General features: G+C 37.6%; 1 protein-coding gene across 3 annotated transcripts in view; it reads right to left on the bottom strand.

Moving 5' to 3' along the window:
- Positions 1-23,825, bottom strand: part of CSMD3 (CUB and Sushi multiple domains 3) — a 790,297-nt gene that overhangs the window by 559,167 nt on the left and 207,305 nt on the right. For all 3 annotated transcript variants that reach the window (XM_068397267.1, XM_068397268.1, XM_068397269.1), the window contains exon 5: positions 11,571-11,778. In XM_068397267.1, coding sequence (XP_068253368.1) covers positions 11,571-11,778 — 208 coding nt within the window. The remainder of the gene's footprint in view (positions 1-11,570; positions 11,779-23,825) is intronic.

Here is a 23,825-nt window from a genome sequence, read left to right as displayed (position 1 = left end):
GTACAACCTGAGAAATGAATGCAGAAAAAAATCACTAGAACAGGATACCATGGAAGTGCCTTCTATTTCTTCATGTCTCCGTTTAGCCGACACCCAGGGCTAAACAATAAGCAGTTGTTCTATCAGCCAGTGTCTCTTCCCTGACCGAGAAAGGGAATTGGGAAAAGGAGGGAGACTCATGGATTAAAATTTAAAAAGATTTAATAAAATAAAGAAACCAATATCAGTGCTAATACAAAGCACACAAAATTATACTTAGCCCACAGAGTTGTGGCAAGTCGCTCCAGGAAGAGCAATTGTGGAGAATATGAAGAAAGAGGAAGGGAGAAATAGAGCAGAGCAAAAAGAGTCCCCCCTCCCCCACAAGCTTTCCCTTTTATAGTGAACCGGATGTTAATGTTTTAGAATACACCTGTGGGCTAGCCTGGGTCAGCTGCCCTGGACTTATCTGCTAATGGCCTTGATCACCGTACCACAGCTGGCCACAAACTGAAACAAAATGTGACAGAAAAGTGATTCTATAAATTTTATCTCCATGAAACCAGGACACTTCAAAAACGCTCAAGAACAGATAGTACTAGATAACACAGGGAAGCCTCCATCTCTACTGTTAAACATGTGATTAGATATCTTTTCCCTGTCTTAAATACAAATCTTTTTCGTGTTTTAGTAAGCATTTTGAGTACCAGATGTAAAGTCAGTTTCAAAGTCCTTTTCAAATGATGGTTACCAAATGAAATCACACTACAGAACAAAAAATGTGCCATTAACCTCCACAATCACTATAACAAATTCCCCTCCTAACACTACCATTAGGCCTGACCCTACACATTATGGAATGCACTCTGCTTCTTGGAGTGCTCTGAACAACCTCATGGAAATGCAACAGGTGAAATGCTGAACCGTCACATACAAAATCAAACCACAGAGGCAAACACTAAAGGACAGAAATACCTGGTTTCTATTGAAAGCTTTCGTTTCCAAGAAAGCAAACAACTTCGTTTCTGTTCTCAGTCCTTCAGAAAAAGAGGATGAAAACTAAAATGCAGAATCCATGGTTTATCAAAGACTCAAACTAGACAATATTTTTATCATTAGTATTCCTCCTATTACTGACTTTCTGCTTATCCTGTTCTACAGTTAAATATTATCTGTTATCTTCTGTTCCCTGTTTTAGAAGAAGAGGAGGACTTAGGCACTCCAAAACTTGGCTGCTTTTTGCAGCTACATCTATTTTTTTTTGCAACCAAATCCAATAAAAAATTAATTCTATCCACTCTCAGTAAACAAATACTCTGCAAATCACTTTTCAGCAGGTTTTTATGACTGCACGCTGTTTGCCATACTAATTGAATAATTTTTTCCATATACTATATGGAGCTATGGGCTATACCTGCAACATTCTTCTGAAGGCATTTTTCCTGTGTTAAGCAGTATCAATTTTGCCACTATTCTTTAAATATGAACTCAAAGGTTTCAGATTACAAACATCTATCATCTGGGGCATTTAACATCCTTATTAGGCTCATATTACTCATAAACATTACTTTCCTGAGTCTTTCCTCTGAGCATTAAGTACAGATTTAAAAAAGTTGCATAATAACAAGTGAGAAAACAGTAATAATATCTAAGGCAGTGTCAAGAGCCTTCATTAATTAAAAAAAGCTCAATTATACTTGTCACTTTTTAATTTGAAGTGATTTTTTCAAGAAAATAATCGCTGGGCCTGAGGTGGGTTTTTTTCCCAGCATTTTAATCTCTACTTATCAGCACCTCTCCTTATCTTGTCTGTTTTGTTTTTTTCTCCAAAACATTATTATTTTCATTGGTATTTGTACTAATGAGGTGTGATTGTCTATCCCTTTGCTACTGCATTTATGTCGGGCAGAGGTTTTCCTCTGTAATCTTACGTATGAGCATCATTTGATCAAGTATGTTGACTGAAAGCAAATCTCACCTGTTCAGTCACTGGATGACTGCATAAATCAAATAACTGCTTTGTTATAAAGGTATGATTGAGAACCTGTTGTGTTAATGCATGTGTCTGTTGTAGGTTAATCGTCAACAAAAGTATACTTAATTTTTAAATGCCTCCTGAAGGCTAATATCTATTGTAATTGAACTGGCAATTAAAAATTACCATGTAGATGTCTAACATGAATTAACTGCATCTTCCCTGCCACAAAAAAACAAACAAACAAACAAAAACCAAAAACCTTTTCCATAATAGCTATCATCTGTCTGCTCATCCTCACTTTGCTTTTAATTAGCAGTAGTTGATGTATTCGTCACTAATATTGCTTGCAAGTTCCGCAAAGCACTGAATGTTTATCATCTTGTTCTTTCACAGCGTTAGTAAAATGCGATTAAGAGTCAGTAAATAATAATTTTCATCATTATTAAATTGCAAATAACAACAAAAGCATGAAAATAGCAGATAAAATGCCATGTACATTTTAGAAGAAGCATCATTGAGGAATATGAGACTGAGAGGCTTTGTATTCTAGATATTACAGGAGGCCTATAGTGCTAAAATCACTTGTCCCTGGGAATGATCCCAGGGCATCAAGCCATGAATGTAGAGTGACACTACCTAAGGCTCCATAGAGTGAATGGGTAACATTCAGGTTAGGTAACACTTGGACAAAACTTCCTCTGGGCCCTTCTCCATTGTTCTAAGATATATTTTTTTCTTTCTTACTGCTCAAAATGTCTCTGGTAATGTGTTGTTGCCATGTGTATTGTAAAGCTCAATGGTGATGTTTTTACAACATGGTATAAAGGCTACAAGTGTGTGAAAATGTCTGATGCTATCAAAATGCATAGTGCCATCCTGGAATAGTGATCAATGACTACACTAAAAATAATGAAGATGAGCCCAACATATTCTTTTTCATACTGTCAGCTGAGGTGGAACCTAGGACATATTGATCCCACAACTGTATATGATTCAGTCTCAGGGAGAGGAGAATTTTGAGGAAAACAGATCCTCACTCAACACTGATGACCAGGTATCCAGGACTTGGGATAAAAGTGAGGAGCTAAGTTATTTCAAAGTTAAGAGAAAGCCACAGGTCAATATGCTTCATTACTTCAGAGAATTGATTAAAACGGTAAAAAGGAAGATTATTTGTATATATAAGGATGAATGCAAGGAAAGGGATGATACAGCTTCTGTAGAGGAAAGTTATGACTGACAAGTCAATTAAGGTTATTTTAAGGAATACGTGATTGTGAGAATAACAGGGAACTCATTGATACAGTCTGCTTGCATTTAAAAAAAAACCCTCATTTGGTACTCTCCAGAGGATCTTGAAGAATGACCCTTGAAGAATGCCTAATTAACAAAAGACATTTATTTACAGCTATTTAACATTTTCAAGGTAAATGTTGGTTCAAGAAGTTCCTAAACCACTAACAACAGAAGCAGGGAGTCTACACAGAGTGGAAGGAAGAGCACACTGTATCATCCTGGTGTCTTCTAGTCTTTTCCAAAGCAACTGCTGCTGCCACTATCAGACACTGAACTCCAAATATAAACATTTACTGATCCAAAATGGCAATTCTTAATGATGTTCAGATGCTACTGCAATACCATGTTACATCCTGCTCCTGCAGGGGGATTGGACCAGATGATCTATTGTGGTCTATCTCGATTTCAGTAAAGCGTTTGACACGGTCTCCCACAGCATCCTCGCAGCTAAACTGGGGAAGTGTGGTCTGGATGATACGGTAGTGAGGTGGATTGTGAACTGGCTGAAGGAAAGAAGCCAGAGAGTAGTGGTCAGTGGGACAGAGTCCAGTTGGAGGTCTGTGTCTAGCGGAGTCCCGCAAGGGTCGGTTCTGGGACCAGTTCTAGTCAATATATTCATTAATGACTTGGATGAGGGATTAGAGTGCACTGTCAGCAAGTTCGCTGATGACACAAAACTGGGAGGAGTGGCTGATGCGCCGGAAGGCTGCGCAGCCATTCAGAGAGATCTGGACAGGCTGGAGAGTTGGGCGGGGAGAAATTTAATGAAATATAACAAGGGCAAGTGTAGAGTCCTGCATCTGGGCAAGAACAACCCCATGTGTGAGTACAAGTTGGGGGCAAAGCTGTTGGAGAGCAGCGTAGGGGAAAGGGACCTGGGGGTCCTAGTGGACAACAGGATGAGCATGAGCCAGCAGTGTGCCCTTGTGGCCAAGAAGGCCAATGGCATCCTGGGGTGTATTAGAAGGGGTGTGGTCAGCAGGTCGAGAGAGGTTCTCCTCCCCCTCTACTCTGCCCTGGTGAGGCCGCATCTGGAATATTGTGTCCAGTTCTGGGCCCCTCAGTTCAAGAAGGACAGGGAACTACTAGAGAGAGTCCAGCGCAGAGCCACGAAGATGATTAAGGGAGTGGAACATCTCCCTTATGAGGAGAGGCTGAGGGAGCTGGGTCTCTTTAGCTTGGAGAAGAGGAGACTGAGGGGTGACCTCATTAATGTTTATAAATATGTAAAGGGCAAGTGTCAAGAGGATGGAGCCAGGCTCTTCTCAGTGACATCCCTTGACAGGACAAGGGGCAATGGGTGCAAGCTGGAACACAGGAGGTTCCACTTAAATTTGAGGAAAAACTTCTTTACAGTGAGGGTGACCAAACACTGGAACAGGCTGCCCAGAGAGGTTGTGGAGTCTCCTTCTCTGGAGACATTCAAAACCCGCCTGGACGCGTTCCTGTGTGATATGGTCTAGGCAATCCTGCCCCGGCAGGGGGATTGGACTAGATGATCTTTTGAGGTCCCTTCCAATCCCTAACATTCTGTGATTCTGTGATTCTGTGATCATCACCAAAACTTTATAAAATTAATTTTTTCTCTGTGAAATTTACAACTTAGAAGTAAATTAAAATCAGCAACTGACTGATGGACTAGACAATATAGCACTCTACTATGGAAAATTCCAAGTCTCCTTTACATTTTAGGAAAATTAAACAGGAAACAATTTGTAATACCCAACAACACACTATCAGTATGAGAGAAGTGAGGTGAGTTATTTTGTTTTAAAAGGAGTAATTACATTGTATTTCAAATTTATCTTTGATAACAGAGTACTTAGATGTCCTACTATTTTGTATGAACATGCCAGTGGTAGGTCAAATGTTAGAACACTACACAAAGCTTTTCTTAGAAGTACACCCTTTCCCAGAAAGAAGAGTTGAAAACTTTGGTTTTTTTTTTCTGTCATGGTAGAAGTGAAGTACCTTTTCCCTACAACAGTTGAGACACTGCTACACTCTCAAACACCTTCACATTAATGCACACCTTCATGTTAACAAATAATAAAAAATTTGCATAATTATGTGCTCTTTGAAAAGAAATTTTGATCCTTTTCAGACTACAGCAGTAGTTCTCTGAATTAAGATCTCTAAGCACATACTTCTAGACAACCGTTATTTTCTGTCACTTTCCAGTCTAGCCACCAAAAATGTATTGGTTAATTCAAAACCAATCATAATTTCAAGTTCAATTAGTCTAATACATTTGCTGATTTTTGTTTGTTTTTTTTTTTTTATTTATTTAATAACAAAGTTCTCCAAACATGTAGGAGGAGAAATTGACAGCTTTTTTTTTCAACGACAGCTAAATTCATTTAACAGCATTGATATGGCTGGACAGGCTGAATGGCAGAGCTCAGAGGGTTGTGATCAGCGGTGCTGAGTCTAGTTGGAGGCTTGTAGCTAGCGGTGTTACCCAGGGGTCAGTACTGGGTCTAGTCTTGTTCAACTTATTTGTCAATGACCTGGACGAAGGGACAGAGTGTACACTCAGCAAGTTTGCTGATGACACAAAACTGGGAGGAGTGGCTGATACACCAGAAAGCTGTGCTGCCAATCAGTGAGACCTGGACAGGATAGACAGTTGGGTAAGGAGAAAACTAATGAAATTCAACAACGGCAAGTGTAGGGTCCTGTACCTAGGGAGGAATAACCCCATGCACCAGTACAGGTTGGGGGTTGACCAGCTGGAAAGCAACTCTGCAGAGGACCTCAGAGTCCTGGCAGACAACAAGTTCACCATGAGCCAACAATGGGGCCTTGTGGCCAGGAAGACCAATGGTATCCTGGAGTGCAGTAGGAAGAGTGTGGCCAGCTGGTTGAGGGAAGTTATCCTCCCCTTCTATACTGCCCTAATGAGGCCACACCTGGAGTACTGTGTCCAGTTCTGGACTCGTCAGTTCAAGAAAGATAAGGAACTACTGGAGAGAGTCCAGTGGAGGGCTACAAAGATGATCAGAGGACTGGAGCATCTCTCTTATGAGGAGAGGCTGAGGGAGCTGGGTCTGTTTAGCTTGGAGAAGAGAAGACTGAGGGGGGGATCTTATCGATGTTTACAAATACCTTAGGGGTGGGTGTCAAGAGGATGGGGCCAGACTCTCCTCTGTGGTGCCCAGCGACAGGACAAGGGGCAACAGGCACAAACTGAAACAGGAGAAGTTCCATCTCAATATGAGGAAGAACTTCTTTACTTTGAGGGTGACAGAGCACTGGAACAGGCTGCCCAGGGAGGTTGTGGAGTTTCCTTCTCTGGAGATATTTAAAACCTACCTGGACATGACCTGTGCAACGTGCTCTAGGGGAACCTGCTTTGGCATGGGGTTCGACTAGATGATCTCCAGAGATCCCTTCCAACCCCAACTATTCTGTGATTCTGTGATATCAATTACCTAGTGTTTATTGCTGAATTAAAAGTTAACAATGGCTTTTGCCAGTTGAGCTAATTTTGAAAACAATAAACAATTGGCGAGTTAAGGCCAAGAAAATGTAAACTGATTTCTGGAACATCAAGGTCCTGAATAAATACATAACTATTTGATTAAGATTTCTCATACAGGAGGCCAACTTGGCAAAGAAAGCAGGGATTTAAGTGTCCTTAACTGAACTGCCTTTATTATAATACTAGAATTCCTGCCCACAGGTCAGCAAGACCCTCGCCCAGATGAGGACCCTTCCTCTGCGCAGGTGCTGTAGTGTGAGAAATGACTAAGCAGATATTATAATTATATGCTAATTGTTAACCAATCATTCTAGCTGGGAGTGTATGATCAGAATCAGAATCAGAATCAATCAGGTTGGAGGAGACCTCTGGGATCATAGAGTCCAACCGTTGTCCTGACACCACCATGTCAACTAGAACATGCCACTAAGTGCCATGTCCAGTCTTTTCTTAAACACATCCAGAGATGGTGACTCCACCACCTCCCTGGGCAGCCCATTCCAATGTCTAATGACCCTTTCTGGAAAGAAATTCTTCCTAATGTCCAACCTGAACCTCCCCTGGCGAAGCTTGAGGCTGTGTCCTCTTGTCCTATCGCTGGTTGCCTGGGAGAAAAGGCCGACTCCCACTCCACTACAACCTCCCTTCAGGTCGTTGTAGACTGCAATAAGGTCACCTCGGAGCCTCCTCTTCTCCAGGCTAAACAACCCCAGCTCCCTCAGCCATTCCTCATAGGTCAGACCCTCCAGACCCTTCACCAGCTTGGTCGCCCTCCTCTGGACTCACTCCAACACCTCAACATCTTTCTTGAAGTGTGGGGCCCACAACTGGACACAGTATTCAAGGTACGGCCTCACCAGTGCCGAGTAGAGAGGGACAATCACTTCCCTAGACCGGCTGGCTACACTATTCTTAATAGAGATCAGGATGCCATTGGCCTTCTTGGCCACCTGGGCACACTGCTGGCTCATGTTTAGCAGTCGATCAGCACCCCCAGGTCTCTTTCCGCCAGGCCACTTTCTAACCACTCTTCCCCCAGCCTGTAACGCTGCATGGGGTTGTTGTGGCCGAAGTGTAAGACGTGGCACTTGTTCTTGTTGAACCTCATGCCGTTGGTCTCAGACCATCTATCTAACCTGTCCAGATCCCTCTGTAGGGCCTTCCTACCCTCCAGCAAATCGACACTCTCACCCAGCTTGGTGTCATCTGCAAATTTACTGAGGGTGCACTCAATCCCTACATCTAGATCATCTATAAAGATATTGAACAGCACCCGCCCCAGAACTGAGCCTTGGGAAACACCGCTAGTGACCAGCCACCAGTTGGACTTTGCCCCATTCACCACCACTCTCTGGACTCAGCCATCCAGACAGTTTTTAACCCATTGAAGAGTCCACCCATCCAAGCCCCGGGCAGACAGTTTGTCTAGGAGAATGCTGTGGGAGACAGTGTCAAATGCCTTACTGAAGTCTAGATAGACTACATCCACAGCCGTGCCCTCATGTACTAAGCAGATCACTTTGCCATAGAAGGAGATCAGGCTGGTCAAGAAGGACCTGCCTTTGATGAATCCGTGTTGGCTGGCCCCGATGCCCTGATTGCCCTACATGTGCCTGTAATGCATGATCCTGTAATGCATGTGTATAAAAGATATCACATTGATGATTTCTGTTATGCTTGATTTGTGGGAACCGACCAAGTACCCAGGCTTGTGCAAACCTGAAATAAATAAGCAATGTCTCTCCCGAGCGTGTGAAAATGGGCTTATTGCACACCAGGCCACGAATCCACTTTTTGGACAACAGTGTGAAATATATACTTTCCATCCTCACCCGCTCTCATCAGGAGACTGCTCTAAGCACATCTTTCACAGAGTATTCTGGGAAGGATGTTCTACCTCTTTGTCTATAACTAGAGTCTTAACAATTGTCTTAACAATTCAGACTACAGTACATGCTGGAAACCAGGACACCCATGTCAAAGCAGCCTAGAGGAGCATTCCAGTTTTCTGCTCAGTGATTATTAAATATTCCATTAAAAGTGACCAACAGCAAAATAAGAGACTGAAACCTTCCAACCAAAGTGTCCTAGAGGCAAGCATTAGAAAACTCTTACATGTTCAGATACTCTCAGAATATTTAACTCTGAATTTCCATATGGTAGATAAATTATCCTGTGATAACATTGCTATTTCTTTCACTAATGAATGTCTCAAACCCTAACTTTTCACTTAGGCAAAAAGGAACATTTCACTAGATCTCATTTATTTTCAGTTTTTTGTTTTGTTGAGAAAAAATGGGGAAAATAGTTTCTTCAAACCAATCATTTTCTCTCAGCTTCACTTCCAGAACGAAAAACACACCTTCATTCAATTCAAGTTACCAAACACCAGAATTAGCCCTTGACACCAGACAACAAAAGTCCTGAAGGGCATCTACGCAATTTTTTCCCACTACTTAAAGGAAAATGGTCTATCCAGATTTTCTTAAAGAAAAGACTTAGCATAACTGAAATAGTATAATGACAGACTGGAAGACTACGGAAAGTTAGCACTTCATGAAGATTTCCAGTTCTTGTCTCATGGATAACCCCGGACTATTTACTTGATGTATAGTCTAGCTCATTATTTTACTTAGAACCAAAAAGTAGGGATATTTTGTTACACATGTGCAGAAGAAAAGTTTGAGGGTTTTTTAAATCAATAGGTGTGATAGTCATGTAAAGTGACAACATGTCTGAGAAATTATTTTATAATACTACTTACTATCCAGATCAAAAGACACGTTTTTAGTAATTTTAGAAATTATATACTACTTATTTTCCAGAATGAAAGATCAAGAACCTGGTTTTAGTTTTAGAAGTATACTTCTCTGTAGACTTTATAAACTAAGACATCTTGAACTAAACCTCAAGGTATAGTCTAAGAGGTTATAAAGTATTATCACTGTAAATCTAATTAACAAATTTTTATTAATTAAGCTTTCCAAATCTATTTTTCCTAGCGTATGAGGGGGATACTTTTGCATAATTGAATACATCAGTCTAATCTAGGGAATAAAAATGACAAGCTAAAAAAATAATATGCTCTCAATCTGCTTCTCTATGTGAGCAATTATTAAATTAGTATTGTATTTTTTTATGTTTTCTAAACAGATAATATGAGAATTTCCATGTATAAACTTATTGTATCATTTAAATATAGCCAAAGCCATTTGCAGAAAAAAAAATAAATCATTGTTTGAAGCTCATGACTGAACACATAAAAAGCATTCTAGATTAACAGAAAGAACATTTAGCTGTTCAAGTGATTCGTATTGTCTGTATGTCACTGGTGTTACCTCATTAATAATTATTATAAGTTATTATTTAAAAATTATTTTAGCTGACAGCTAGTTCAAAAGATTTAAGTTTAAGAGCTTGAAAAACTCAATGGCATTAAAGTAATATTCTAATACAGGTAATTAACTATGTAGGTGGCACTATGAATTAACTCAAATTATTAAATACTATTTGCTAAAGCTGAGACAGTGTATAGGTTTCTACTACACCCTGAAGTAGTAAGCAATATTACTTATAAGAATCACTTTTAGAAACTGAGACTGATGTTTTCAAGACAATGTAATTATCTAATTTGGGATATTTTCTTATTATAAAATTAAAGATAATTTAGTTTATTTTGTCTATGCGATGTTTGGTGTTTTTTTGTATTGATAATAAGAAAACAAGACTCTACTGATTTTAATGTGGCTAACCAACCACCCTTTGTATCACCTGTTGTTCAACTGTCTCTGTCTGCTGTACAGAACCCTCGTAATGTTTTATGAACCAGTTAAGAGATTAAAATTTTACTGGAGAATATCATTGTCATTTATGGTTTTATAGACATCTTCTTTTTTGTGAACCAGTAGTATATTTAAACCAGTATAAAAAACACAAGGATTTGTCATATTCACACATTTCTTGAGTGGTGTGATGCTATATTACCATAAAACTACCAGGCCAGAAAACCACAGAATGTACCATTTTTTTCTACCTCACTGAACCTGATCTTGAAAGAACTTGTTTATTATTTTATTTCTTCTACTTGTTTTAAACAATCTCTACGCTGAGATAAAGAATTGCAGAAGCCAGCCTAGCAAAAATATTGTTACTACTCCTAAGTCGACAAACAAATAAACAAACAAACAGAAATCCTCTCTAAAGGTAGTATATTTGGAATAAAACCCAAACCAAAAAGTGCTGTGGCTACTCAGCTCAGGGTGTTGTATCTCACTGATCAGAATGGAAATTTGTAGGTGAGTATAACACCAGACATGCTCCCAGCACATTATATAGTGAGACCATGTACATGGTTCTCTGTACAGAGACTCTTCCAGAGAGAATCTGTGACAAACAGGTGTGACCAATGCTACTTTCCTCAGCTCTGTGCTGAAAGGATTCCATACCATTCTTTCTAACATTATGAAACTCCCTGAAGGCTGCACCAATCCTTACCAGTACAACAGTCCATTCCATTCTGTTTCTAAATATATACATTTTTAATACAATAATGGTTAAAATGGTTAGACATACAGACAATGCGGTGAATGAGCCTACAGTGTCTTTCATCTCGATGTTTCATCTTTGGCATATATTTGGAAATTATTTTACAGCTGCAATTAGAATATCAACATTTATACCATAGTAACAGCCATTACTGCTTTGTTTTTGTTTTTAGCAAGACTATCTACTGACAAAAGGAAAAGTGACAAAAGGAAAAGTAACAAAAGTTATCCTTCCACATTTCATAATCTTTTTTTTTTTACCACATTAAAATTGCAATACTTGACTTACCATATTGTAGGTGGTTCAGAACCTTCTACTTCCAAATAATCATATTTTTCTTCCATTTGGAAATCTGTAAATATGAGCGAGATAGTATCCCCAGGCTCTGCCACAATTGTCCATGTACAATCTGCATTATTATGATATTCATTAGGAAAGTTGGGGCTCGAGATGATACCACTGGATCCTCTCATAGTTCCTCCACAGGCATCCTCAGCTGTTAAAAAAAAAATTATAAATGTCATTAAAATCACCCCTTAGAAATGTGTACCTTCTTGTTGAGAACAGAAGTATATTACCTTTTAGGTGAACAATTGTTTAAGGTTTTTTAGCATGTTAGACTTGGAATGCAGCTACAAAGTTAAGGTGTTAACAAGTAATTGCTTCAGATTTCAATTATTTAAAAATTATTATACTTGTGCCAGCACATATTTCTACAATCTACCATATATTATCTTGATTAGCATTGTTTTGCACACTTTACAATATCATGCATGAATTTCATTATTTCCTCTTTTGCTTTAAACAAAAATGTTTTTATAAAACAAGTTGTTTAACTCTTATATGCAGTTTGACACATGATGTGAAGCAATCACATTATACTGAGAAAAGAAGCATGAGAATCCTACCCATCTTACACTAATTGTATTATCATATTTTATTTTAGGGAACTTCCAGTGATGTTTAAGTTTGTCTCCCAATAGTAATCTTTTTCCAATTTTCAAACACCTGACCAGTTTTCAAACCAAAGCCATTATGGGTGATTTCCCAAATGCCAGATGTAAGACACTTTCACAATCAAGATGTTTACATTAGAGTAATTTTAATAGGTGTGAGTTTTAATAGATCAATTATTTCAAATACAACCATAGGAACAAATTTTTCATGATATGTGAATAATTGTAAAACTATTTGATCAATTATCACAACCATATATTTATTGGTTGTGAATACACCAATAAACTCCTACAATGGAAGAAGGCTCAGAGGAGGTGGGTAAGGGTGATGTGCCCATAAAGTCCAGGGAATAATGCAGGGTGTGACTTAGCACAGCTGTTGCAAAGAATATGATTTTTATCTTAACAGGAAGAGGACCAGAGGGTGGCCTTTGTTTTGGATAAACAGCTATTAACAGCTGAGTGGATTAACTGGTGGTGGAAATGTTTCTCCCTGAGTTCATTAAGAGTGTGAATGTCTCCCTGAGTTAGCCAGACCAGCATGGGAGGAGTCAATATTTGTCTCAGCCCAACACAGAGTTTAAAAGCTAGACAACTAACAAAAGAACTTCAAAGAGAGCAATGGGTTTGAGCTGGTTTCAACCCATGTATTCCTCCCAGTGCGTGGGGATGCCCCGTGTTGTGATGGTGAGCATATTATAGATACCTGTAACAGGAACCACATTGGTATTGTGATAAAGCTGTACATTGCAATTGGTATATATTTTGCTAAGTGTAATCTATGTTTGTGGTGTTATGAAATATATTTTGTATCACTCTGCTAAATTAGAGATCCTGTGTAAGATCAACTATCTTTAAATAAGTAAATTTGATATTAAACATTACATCCTCCATATGTGGCATATCTAAAAGAACCTGATTAGAGAGTATTTGACTCTGACACAACAATGCCCTATTTTCCAACATACAATCTTCTGCTGAATAAACTAGGTAATTATTGGAGAGTTACAAAATCAGCTGTAACACCAACAGAACTAACTCTATGAGAAAACAATTGTCAAATAGCGATTCACAGGCTTCCTTTGGTAAGGTACGGGAACATGACTCTTGTTGTGTATCTTCTGTCTTAATGGTGCATATATGCCTTATAGCTCAAAAATTGTTTTGAGGCTCTTATGTCAAAATTTTTTCTGTAAGCTAATAAAATTGATTGTGAATGTAGTACTATTACTTTCAGAAATGGAAATACCTTTCAAATAACAGAAATACCATATTACTAGATGAAAAAACTAGATGAATAAGCATTACTTATTCAGTTTATTATCCAAATGTTTGAAGCATACCTGAAAAGCAATTCTTGTTTCTGCTTAATTACAGTGCTAACATGAATAAAACTTGCCCTAGAACCTGAAAAAAAGTCAATATTGCTGAAAAATTAATGACAAGGATAAAAAAGTTTTAAGGAGTATAGCATCACAGAACAAAAGCCTTAAAGAATTCTGACACACATAATGACTCCCTTTTAAAGGAAAAAAAATAATGACTGCAAGAAACCTGTTTATTACAGTAGTTTAGGAGTTTAAAATACCAGGTTTTGGCTCTTAAAAATTTAGCTAAATACGAGCAGATAGAAAAACTGAAGTAAAAAACATATCTTGGGTTTAATCTTACTAATTAGCCTGTTCATTTATCATCCACTAAATACAATAAAACTGAAGAACTTAATCACATCACAGGTTCAGGTCCTTTACTGTGAAAATAATAATAAAAAAAAATAAGTTTTGTTTTCACGCAATACAGACAATCAGGAGAATAATTTTTAATTGTTAGTTCACAGAAGTAAAATGCCCATAAAAACAATCAGTAACATGCTGGTTCAATGATTTTGAAGGATCTATTTATATTGATTTTTAAATGTTGATTGAAAGACATTTTATCAAATACTGATTTGAAAAAGTTCTTATAGGTAAATTTTAATAGCTAAATTACTGAAGCTTACGCAAACTGGAAAAACAAATAGTAACGTGAAATAGCTTTTCAACTCATGTAACAAGTTAAAAGATGAGAACTAGGAGTATCATGAAAGACTAAAGACTTTGGAATAGCTTTCAGACTCAAAAATAGAAGTGCTTTTGAAAAATACTGTACTACAGAACTTTTTTTTTTTTTTGCTTTTCACAAATTAATTATAGAGAAACTATCTTAGTTCCTAGTAATATGAAAAACTGTTCACTAAAAATGTTGCTATACCATTACTTAAAAGAATAGAGTGACTGTGTTTAAAAAAACAAGCTGTGTCAATGAGCATGTGAGCTATTTCTGAGCTACATCTGTTTAGAGATTGTTGCCAAAATATAATTTTGCTACCATCAGCAAAATGGCCCAGACAAATCATCATGTATTTTGTTCTGATTCATGTAGCAAATTTGCTACAAACAGAATTAATACTAACTACATTTAAGTGTTGTAAATATAACCATGAGCACACCAGATATCATCTTAGCCTCTGTAATGCAAGCATTAGCTTAATAAATAACAGAATTACTGTGCTGTGTTCCTATATTCCTCCACCTACAATATCATTTGCTTGTGATTTATTGGTTCCAGTCTTGCAGTCAGATCCTCATAGGTAAAATCTCACATCTGGGAGAAGGCTAACAAATATTAATCCCTGTGAAAATGTTTGGTGCCTTGAGTTGTGAAGCCACTGGAAAAAAGAATTGATCTTCAAGTAAATTGGCAAACACTGAAGTTGACAGCAGTTCCACCACTGACTTCATAGTGCATAAGATCCTGACAAATAAAAGAAAATGTAATAATTGTTTCTGTGCAATCTGCTTTTAGCACCTGTACTTCTATCACATTGAAACAGCATAATTGCTTAGATGTCAGCTATGAAACATCACAAACAAAAGAATAACTGGTAAGAGAACAGTTATGAAGACTAACAGTGGCCCATCTTCATCAATGTGCAACAAGTTCAATAATGATATGTGAACAGGGAAGAAAGAAAGGAAAGATAATCTTTGTAGTGATTTCTGTACAGACTCCTGAGAATTTCTCTTTCACTGCCTTTCCACAACTTTCTGAATTATCTCTGTCAAACCACTGAGGTAGGAGTCCTCAAAGATACTTGGGTGCCTAACACTACAATCACTGCAATCACAATGTAATACCTAAACAGCAGTTAAGCACCTAAATGCCTTGAAAGAATTGTGTGTCTGTCCCTGTTCTTTTAATTTTTAGTTACCAAATAGGGAGAAAAAAAATCACAGAAATGGTGAGAAGACATTACTTCTGTTAAGACTTTATGCAATTACAAATACATATATAACATTGATGACATTTTTTAAAAAAATCTCCTTTTAAAAATTCCTCCTTCAGATTTAAAATTCAATTTATTTTGTCACTTACTGGGAAATTTATCTAACCTACAAACCTGCAAACATGATATGAAGCTATAAATGCAAAAAAATACGCTTACTGCCAAGATGTCATTTTTCTAAACATAACCGTATGCTGAAAAGGGAAGATTTTTCAAAGTGATATGCAAGTGTGGACTTGGCTTAGAAAAGCTTTTCAAGGTAGTATGAATTTCAATGAAGATCTGTATTTGAATACGCATATGGGATCTTATGTAGAGGGAGAATCACTGATATTATGATGTGAATGAAGATTATGAGAGTACAAAGGTTTTGAGGGTTTGGGTTTTTCTTTGCTTTTTGTGGGCATTGACTGGTTTTTATTTATATACATAGATACATGGAGCTTTTTTTTTTTTAATTATGATAAATGCTCATAAAAAAGTTAATATGAAATAAGCACACATTTAAATAAATTCTGGTGAAAATTAATTTCATCATATTTTATATTTTCTTTTCTAACCAGCTTCCTGGTTTGCTGTTCACTGTTCCTTTTTCATAATAAATTTTGAAAATATATTTCTCTAGTTAGTCTTATTTAAATTTAATTTTCTGTTTATTCTTGTAGGTTGCAGTGATATTCACAATAATATTACATAAGTATTGAACTGTAATTTTCAAGAAGATAGATGATCAAAGACAGGCAATGTTATCAGCGATTTATAGACCATGCAAATTCATGGATTTCAATGAGAATTCAATCAGATTGCACGGTAGATCAAGCTTTAATCTTGCACAAAATGTATCATGTCATCTTATCTATCAAGATATTTATAGTGTATGGAACAGTTAAACTTAAGTGCATAACACATCACAAGAGTAACAGACATCTGTTATCTGTTCTTAAAAAATAATGCAAGAAAAAAAAGAGTATAACAAATTCCCAAGTTTAAACAATGATCTTTGCAATAGCCAATAAAAGCTCTGAGCAAGAAAAGCTGAAAGGACCTGCAGTAATCCCTCTATACCTTGATCTTAGCTACACAGTCTCTACGAAATTCATGGCATACTCTTCAGAGTGTAGTTCAGGTACAACCCCAGACATACTTTTGTCATCCCTTTCAAATTTTAATCTTATTTCAAGCAAAATACCTGAGCAATCTAAAGGAATCAGCACTCTGTCACCCCCTTCTAAGCATTTTATATTCATATTAATTATTGCTCTTAAATATACACATTAATAACTACCTTTCATTTGAAGATCACAAAAGATCTTTACATTAGAAAGCAATCAATTCTTTGAGAAACTCCAGTGCTCTTTGAAAGAATTTAATATAGACAAACACATTACACTAACTACTGATTCCATTAGTGTGGTGAAAAACTACTTTACCTGTTTCTGCACAGCAAACACATGCACGTATGCATGTGTCTACACAAGATCTAGCCATCTACTGAATTCTATTTGAGGCTCAACTACAACCTTAAATATCAGTATCTTACTCAAGATTTCTGACGGGGACCCTGAAAAAATGTCATTCTCTATCACTCCATATTTATCATACATTAAAAATAAATTAACCACTTTCATGCATAAAATAGTTATGTGGAAAATGAAGCATAATTCTAAGTATTTTCAGATGTTTCTGAATGAAAGGTATTGCTTTTTATGTCCTTCTGAAATGGCTCATGATTATTTGATGCAATAAAGTAGAATGGAAATAGAAATTAATTATGCAGATAATATTTTTTTGATATTTTTCCAAAACCACAGTCCTTTAGCTGTAATCTCAATTCTGACAGAAAAAAAAGATTTGGTATGAAATTCTACCAGTGTTTTCTAAATAAGATTTTTAATCCATTATCTTCATATTTAAATCAAAGGGTAAAGAAAATGAGGTTATTTTCTCCAGGCAGTAACTTGGCATGAGAAAGCAAACATAACTGTCTATTAAAAAGGCAGCACACTACTGTAGCTACAACTTAAGTTATACAAACATTTCTGAATCAGAAGGTAGTTTCTTTCCCAAGGACCTTGTCTCTTTTTGTTACTCCTGAAGGTTTGTCAGAGGTTAGCTCTAAATAAAAAATAAATAAATGAAAAATCTCACCTAGATAGCAGCCCCATTGATCACTGTTTAGGGAGGGTTTTTTATGTTTTCAATAGGCATTCATTATGAATATTTTAAAATATGTCTATAACAATCATATAGAAATATTTACTCATTTTTTGTGATGAATCTTAGAATTGTATTGACTTGAATATTATTACTACACAAACACTTTATGCTTAGTATGTTCCCCTTTATAGATCTATATGTTTATACACTCAGACTGTTTTTACAGAGCACAGCATTGAGAAGCAGTTTCATAACACATTTTGAACTTAATTTTCCACAAGTCTGAATTTGCTGGTTTATCCATCAGCAACTTTCACAAATTTTCAATGTCACTCTTGGCCAGTGTTTAATACAATGCTCTTATAAACACTCCATCTTTGCAATTTTCTGCACATCCTATACTGCTTTCATAAAAACAACTTAGAATGTGTTTCTTATTAAGTTTCTTCATCGACTGTACTACAGACAAGCAGCAGAAAGGAAGCTATATAGGTTGAAGTGGAAAGCCCCTTAAAAAGTTAAGCTCAGTTTTAAAGTCTGTAGTATAATGATCTGATTATGAAATTTGCAAATGAATACAGCAATAGATTACATGGTCACAAAAATATCTTTAAGAAGCTCCATAGGCAATTCCATTTTCTAGCAGAGTTCCCTCTGCTCCCTCCTTTGCACAAAGTACAACACTTATTCCTTTTGTTCCCTACCCACCGTTCTTAGAGATTCTGTATACATCTATTGCAGGACTTCAGTGGTGCCAGCTGTTTTGCTATGGCTCTGTGATTTTAATAATGTCATTGCTCTGTAATTTAATATGAATTTACAGTTCCTATGTTTCCCATGTTGCATGTGTTTGTGTACAGGCAGTTGAGATGTGTCTCTGGTCAGCCCACTTCCTCAAAAAGAGTGCAAGCGAATCCTTCATCGCCCTGCCCCATGTGTGCTTCCCCTTATCATCTGTTCCTTGATAAACCTGCAAGCTTTGGTCACCAACCCCAATAAACCTAGTTTAAAGACCTCCTCACTAGGTTAGCAAGCCTCTTGGCAATGGTGCTCTTGCCCCACTAAATAAAAACTAGTTATCCAACTAGCTTAACTTAGCCTCAATAATCTAATGCTCAGAGTCAGAGAATAAATGAATGTATCTTTAAAGTGCAGAGAACAGCATAGGTAGTATAATGCATATTACATTTATTTTCATTTAATATTCTGATACATTTTAAAAAGTTTGAACATAATGAAAGATATATACATATATAATTTCTGAGAAACTTTTATATGTTGGCTTTTTCTACAGACCTGCAATACTAAAAAATGTCAGCCTTCCCTCATAATTTATCCACAGAATAACCTTATAGCTTTCAGAAATTTAAATGAAATTATTGAAAATCATCCATCAACTGAAAATCTTTAAGGATAACTTTGCAGAAGATTTGTCATTAATGACTTACATAAAATTCATCCTGCTTTTGGGCAGACGGACATAAAACATTTCTTGAGGACATATGGAAGTCTTATTTTCTACGACTTTGTGTTGCGATTTGTAAAACTCACAGATTTTAAATTCCAGATAAACCCAAGGATGATTATAAATTGACATGATTCACATCATCAAATCTTTCACTTTGCACTTGTATGGTCAGTATATCTGTAAAATTTATACAGATTTGATAGCCAGAAAAAAAAAAAACAAAAAAAACCAAACAAATAAAAGCACCTGTATCTAAAAAGGTGAGTAAGCCTGGGAGACTAAATGGCGCTCTAGCAGAAATTGAATGGAATAAATTGCCTCCTAACCGGCCTCTTTTCAGATAGAACCACAAAAATGAGCTATGCCATGGGGAAAACACTACCAACACCCACACAGCTTGTGCCTACCTGGAGCCCTGTACTGGGCAAACTTGGCAGGGGAGCTGCAGGGGTGACCTGTGTGGGAGGAGGCTGTGAACTGCCCTGTGTTAGTCACAGCCAGTTCCGGCCGGCTCTGCAGTGAACAGTGCTGACCCACCGCATGACAAAACGGGAGTCACAGCGGAGCCACTGGAGAGGGCAAGAGGTGGCATGGGACACACTGAAGACTGTACAGAAGGGAGATCCCAAAGGGAGTGCAGCTCCTGGAGGAACCCATGCCAGAACAAAGGATAAGAGTGGGAGACTAGGATGAGGGAAAAAGGAAACCAGTAGGCGCTGTCACCTCACACACCTTCTACCACCTCGCCTTGCTGGCAGGGCTGACGGTGAGGTGTGGTAGGAGCAAGGGGAGCGGTTGTCACGTTGTGGGTATGATTTAGTTGAGTTGGGATCTTCTGAAGTGCTACCGGTAGGAAAAGTAACTGTTTTCTAGTAAACGCCGCACAGTGATCTCATTTATTATCTTATCTATAAAGAAGGAAAGGAAGGAAGGAAATATATTAACATTGGAAAAATCTTGGCAGACAAAGCCAATAGTTTGGGGTTTTTTACAAAAAAAAAAAAAAAGTGTGCAGTCTGCTGAATTCTTACCTATATATTTGGAAAACATCAGAAGCTGTTTGGTTAAAAATATACATAGGTGGTTCATTTTTTTAAATTTTCTTTTTTTCTATACTAAGACTTGAAATTTGATGGATTAACCCACAAGCATGTTTAACAAAGTAAGATAACCCATCAGTCTGTACATCAGCCAACTGTTCGTTTACTGCTGTCTTCCAGCAAAAGAATGAAATACATCTTCTTCTCACATAAAAATAAACATTGGGAAGGGATTGGTGCTTTCATTGCTTACAAACAAAACAAGGCAATTTAAGTGAAAATATTTGGACAGGCCTTCCTTCTGTGAGCACAACAGAAGAAATTAAAAAGAAAAGATTTCTTGCTGATCAATTGTTTCCAATTGTTTTGTGAAGCAATAAAGCTTACCAGTTCTGCAGTGTGAAACTAAGATACTAATTCAGATTTCACAGTTCTCAAGCCTGATATTTACTGCTTGAGTTGCTGAAGGGCAGAGGGCTTAAGAGTAAATTCATTAAAAATGGGATACAGAGGAAAACAGGATTTTTTTTAGTTAGTTTTTCAGGCAAAGAAAAGAAAAAAAAGACCTTAAAGTAAATATTTCAATTTGTCAACTTGGAATTAAATTGTTTTTCTTTCTAATTATTTTTAATAACTGCAAAGAACGAGGTTTTTATTATGGTTTTGAAATGTAATTTTGTCTTTAAAATTTGTCTTGTCTTTAAACCAAGCATGCCAAACATGAGAGATTATCAACAACATACTATTTGAGATTTTAGAAATTATTAGGGATCTCCTCCTATTTATTTGTTTTTTCGTTTCTCAGTAAAGAAACTACATTAAAGTATGAGTTTAGTGATGGCTGATTCTTACACCTGGTTTTGCAGTTTTGCCTCTGAACCACAAAGAAATTATTCATGCACCTGTAACTGAGACACTGCTCTATCAAAAAGAGGATTATGCTAAAGTATAAAATAAGAATGTGACAAGTATGTAAGTATTTAAAATGGTACTTGTTTTAATTATCTGTTGGCAATTTACTGTGTAAAACAAGTTTGTTTCTGTTCTGTGAAAATGATGTGGTGGGACAGTTAGGAGGAAGGCTGAGTGGCTTATCCTAGCCACAGCACCCAGTGTCATCTGACATTGCTGGCAGGGAGGAAGAGTTTGTAAGTCCTTTGGGACCAGCTTACAGCTCTTAGCTGGAAGGACCTTCTCAGATGAAGAGTGCAGCAGGTAGGATGCGAAAGAGCCACCAAGAAAGAAGCCTGGAGAAATGAAGATTTCATTGGGTTTATGTGGCAAGGTTTTGGTAGCAGGGGGACTGCAGGAGTGGCTTCTGTGAGAAGAGATCAAGGGCTGCCCCAACTTTGGACAGAGACAGTTCCAGATGGCTCCAAGATGGACCCATCACTGACCGAAACTGAGGCAATCAGCAATGCTGGTGGTGCCTCTGTGATAACATATTTAAGAAAGGGTAAAAAATACTGTGCAGCAGCTGAGAGAGAGAGGAGTGAGGAAAATGTGAGAATCAACCCTGCAGACACCAAGATCAGTAAAGAAGGAGAGGGAGGAGGTGCTACAGGCACCAGAGCAGAGGTTCCCCTGCAGCCAGTGAAGACAACCACGGTGATGCAGGTTGTTCCCCTGAAGCCCATGGAGGACCACAGTGGAACAGATATCCACATTGCAGCCTGTGGAGGACCCCACACCACAGAAGGTGGATAAGCCCTGAAGGAAGCTGCAAGCTGTGGAGAGCCCATGCTGGAGCAGGTTCTCCTAACAGGAACTGTGGCCCATGGAGAACAGCCCATACAAGAGCAGTCTGTTCCTGAAGGACTGTACCCCGTGGAAAGAACCCACACTGTAGCAGTTCTTGAAGAACTGCAGCCTGTGGGAAGGACCCACGTTGGAGCAGTTCTTGAAGGACTGGGATGGACTCCATGTTGGAGCAGGGAAAAAGTGTGAGAGGAAGGAGGGGCAGAGAAGTGTTATCGACTGACCAAAACCTCTGTTCCCTGTCCCCCTGCACCACTCTGGGGGTAGAAGAGTCGGGAATGAAGGAGTGAAGTTGAGCCTGGGAGGAAGGCGGGGTGGGGGAAAGGTGTTTTAATTTTGTCTTTGTTTCTCCCTATCATACCCTATTTTTAATTGGCAATAAATTAATCTTCTCCAAGCTGAGTCTGTTTTGCCCCTGATGGTAATTGGTAAGTGATCTCCTTGTCTTTATCTCAACTCAGTCAAGCTTTTCCATGTATATTCTCTTGCTGTCCTTTTGAGGAGGAGGACTGAGAGAGCAACTTTGTGGGCACCTGGCAGCCAGTCAAGGTCAACCCACCACACAGGTGAAGATAATATAGGAATGTGCAGCATACAGCCATGCCAGAGGGTGGAAAACAAAAAAACTTGTCTGACTTCTGAGGAGTTCGTTTCAATCCAAGAAACTGCTAAATGTTTCTGAAATGAGAGCAGGCTGAAGAGAAGGATGTGGGTTTCAGAGTCATGTTGGAAGGAGGAGATCTATTTTCAAATCCTGTCTTAAATCCTGTTACGCTTTTGGTTTTGATTTTTCTTGATTTGTATCATAAAAATTACTGATGTCTCTTTTATTATCAGGTACATCATGTTACCAGTTTTCCAGTTTTAAATTCATTAATTAACAATACCTGATTAGGATTTTGCAGAATTTATATTGTTGCCTAAAAAATCAATTTGCACTTAAGTTGACGTGTACATGTTAGAAAAATTTATCATTTTTCAAAAAACCCTTAATATATAATATACAGAAATATCTGACTAAACTGTATGATGGATACATTTTAACCTTAAGTAAGAGTTGTCACCTGACAACTCTTACATCTTATGAGTTGTTCTTACGCAACTTATCTCAAAAAAAAGCATCAAAGCATCTCAAAGCATCAACAGCTCACACATTTGAGAACCCCAGACTTAGCCAAAGACAGACACATACCTTCACAAATCTTACTATCTTGGGTCCAGATCATGCCTTTACCTAACAGAGACATTTAAGCTATGAACACTGTATCCTTCCTTTGGATTTAGAGATAAGAATAAAATCTGAAATCTCTCCCTATAGTCAATATGAGAATTGTTCACAGGAAGTATGTCCTTTTCTGTAGTGACCTATGGAGAAACATAGTACAACCGTACTGCTACCTTAGGCAGCTCCATTTATACCTGTGTACATCTTGGTGAAAAGAGTCTAAGAGACTGACAGTAAAACGTGTCTTCTTTTTCAACACTCTAATTTACCTGTCCTAACACACTTAAGAGTTATGAGACAAATTTGGATGTGTCAAGACCTGAACAATAAGTACAGTATGATTTCTTTATCTAATCTGCAACTAAATCTATAAGGTGGGATCAAATCCTTACCTGGCTCTGTGACACTGAAATTTGTAAATTGGAAGGTTTATTTGCCAGCTTATTTCATTGTGGGCACTGACATGGCATACTCAAGCCATTGTATAACAATTCTAAGTGCATTATTATTCTTTCCTTTCCTGAAACAATTAGATCCATGCCAATAATGATTAAAATATTATGATTTACATTATACCAGCAATAAATTCTTGGTTTAGTTATATACAAGGTATG

This window comes from Nyctibius grandis, chromosome 3, assembly GCF_013368605.1.
Source record: "Nyctibius grandis isolate bNycGra1 chromosome 3, bNycGra1.pri, whole genome shotgun sequence".
Classification (NCBI taxonomy): domain Eukaryota; kingdom Metazoa; phylum Chordata; class Aves; order Nyctibiiformes; family Nyctibiidae; genus Nyctibius; species Nyctibius grandis.
This window is presented reverse-complemented; position numbering and strand designations above follow the sequence as displayed.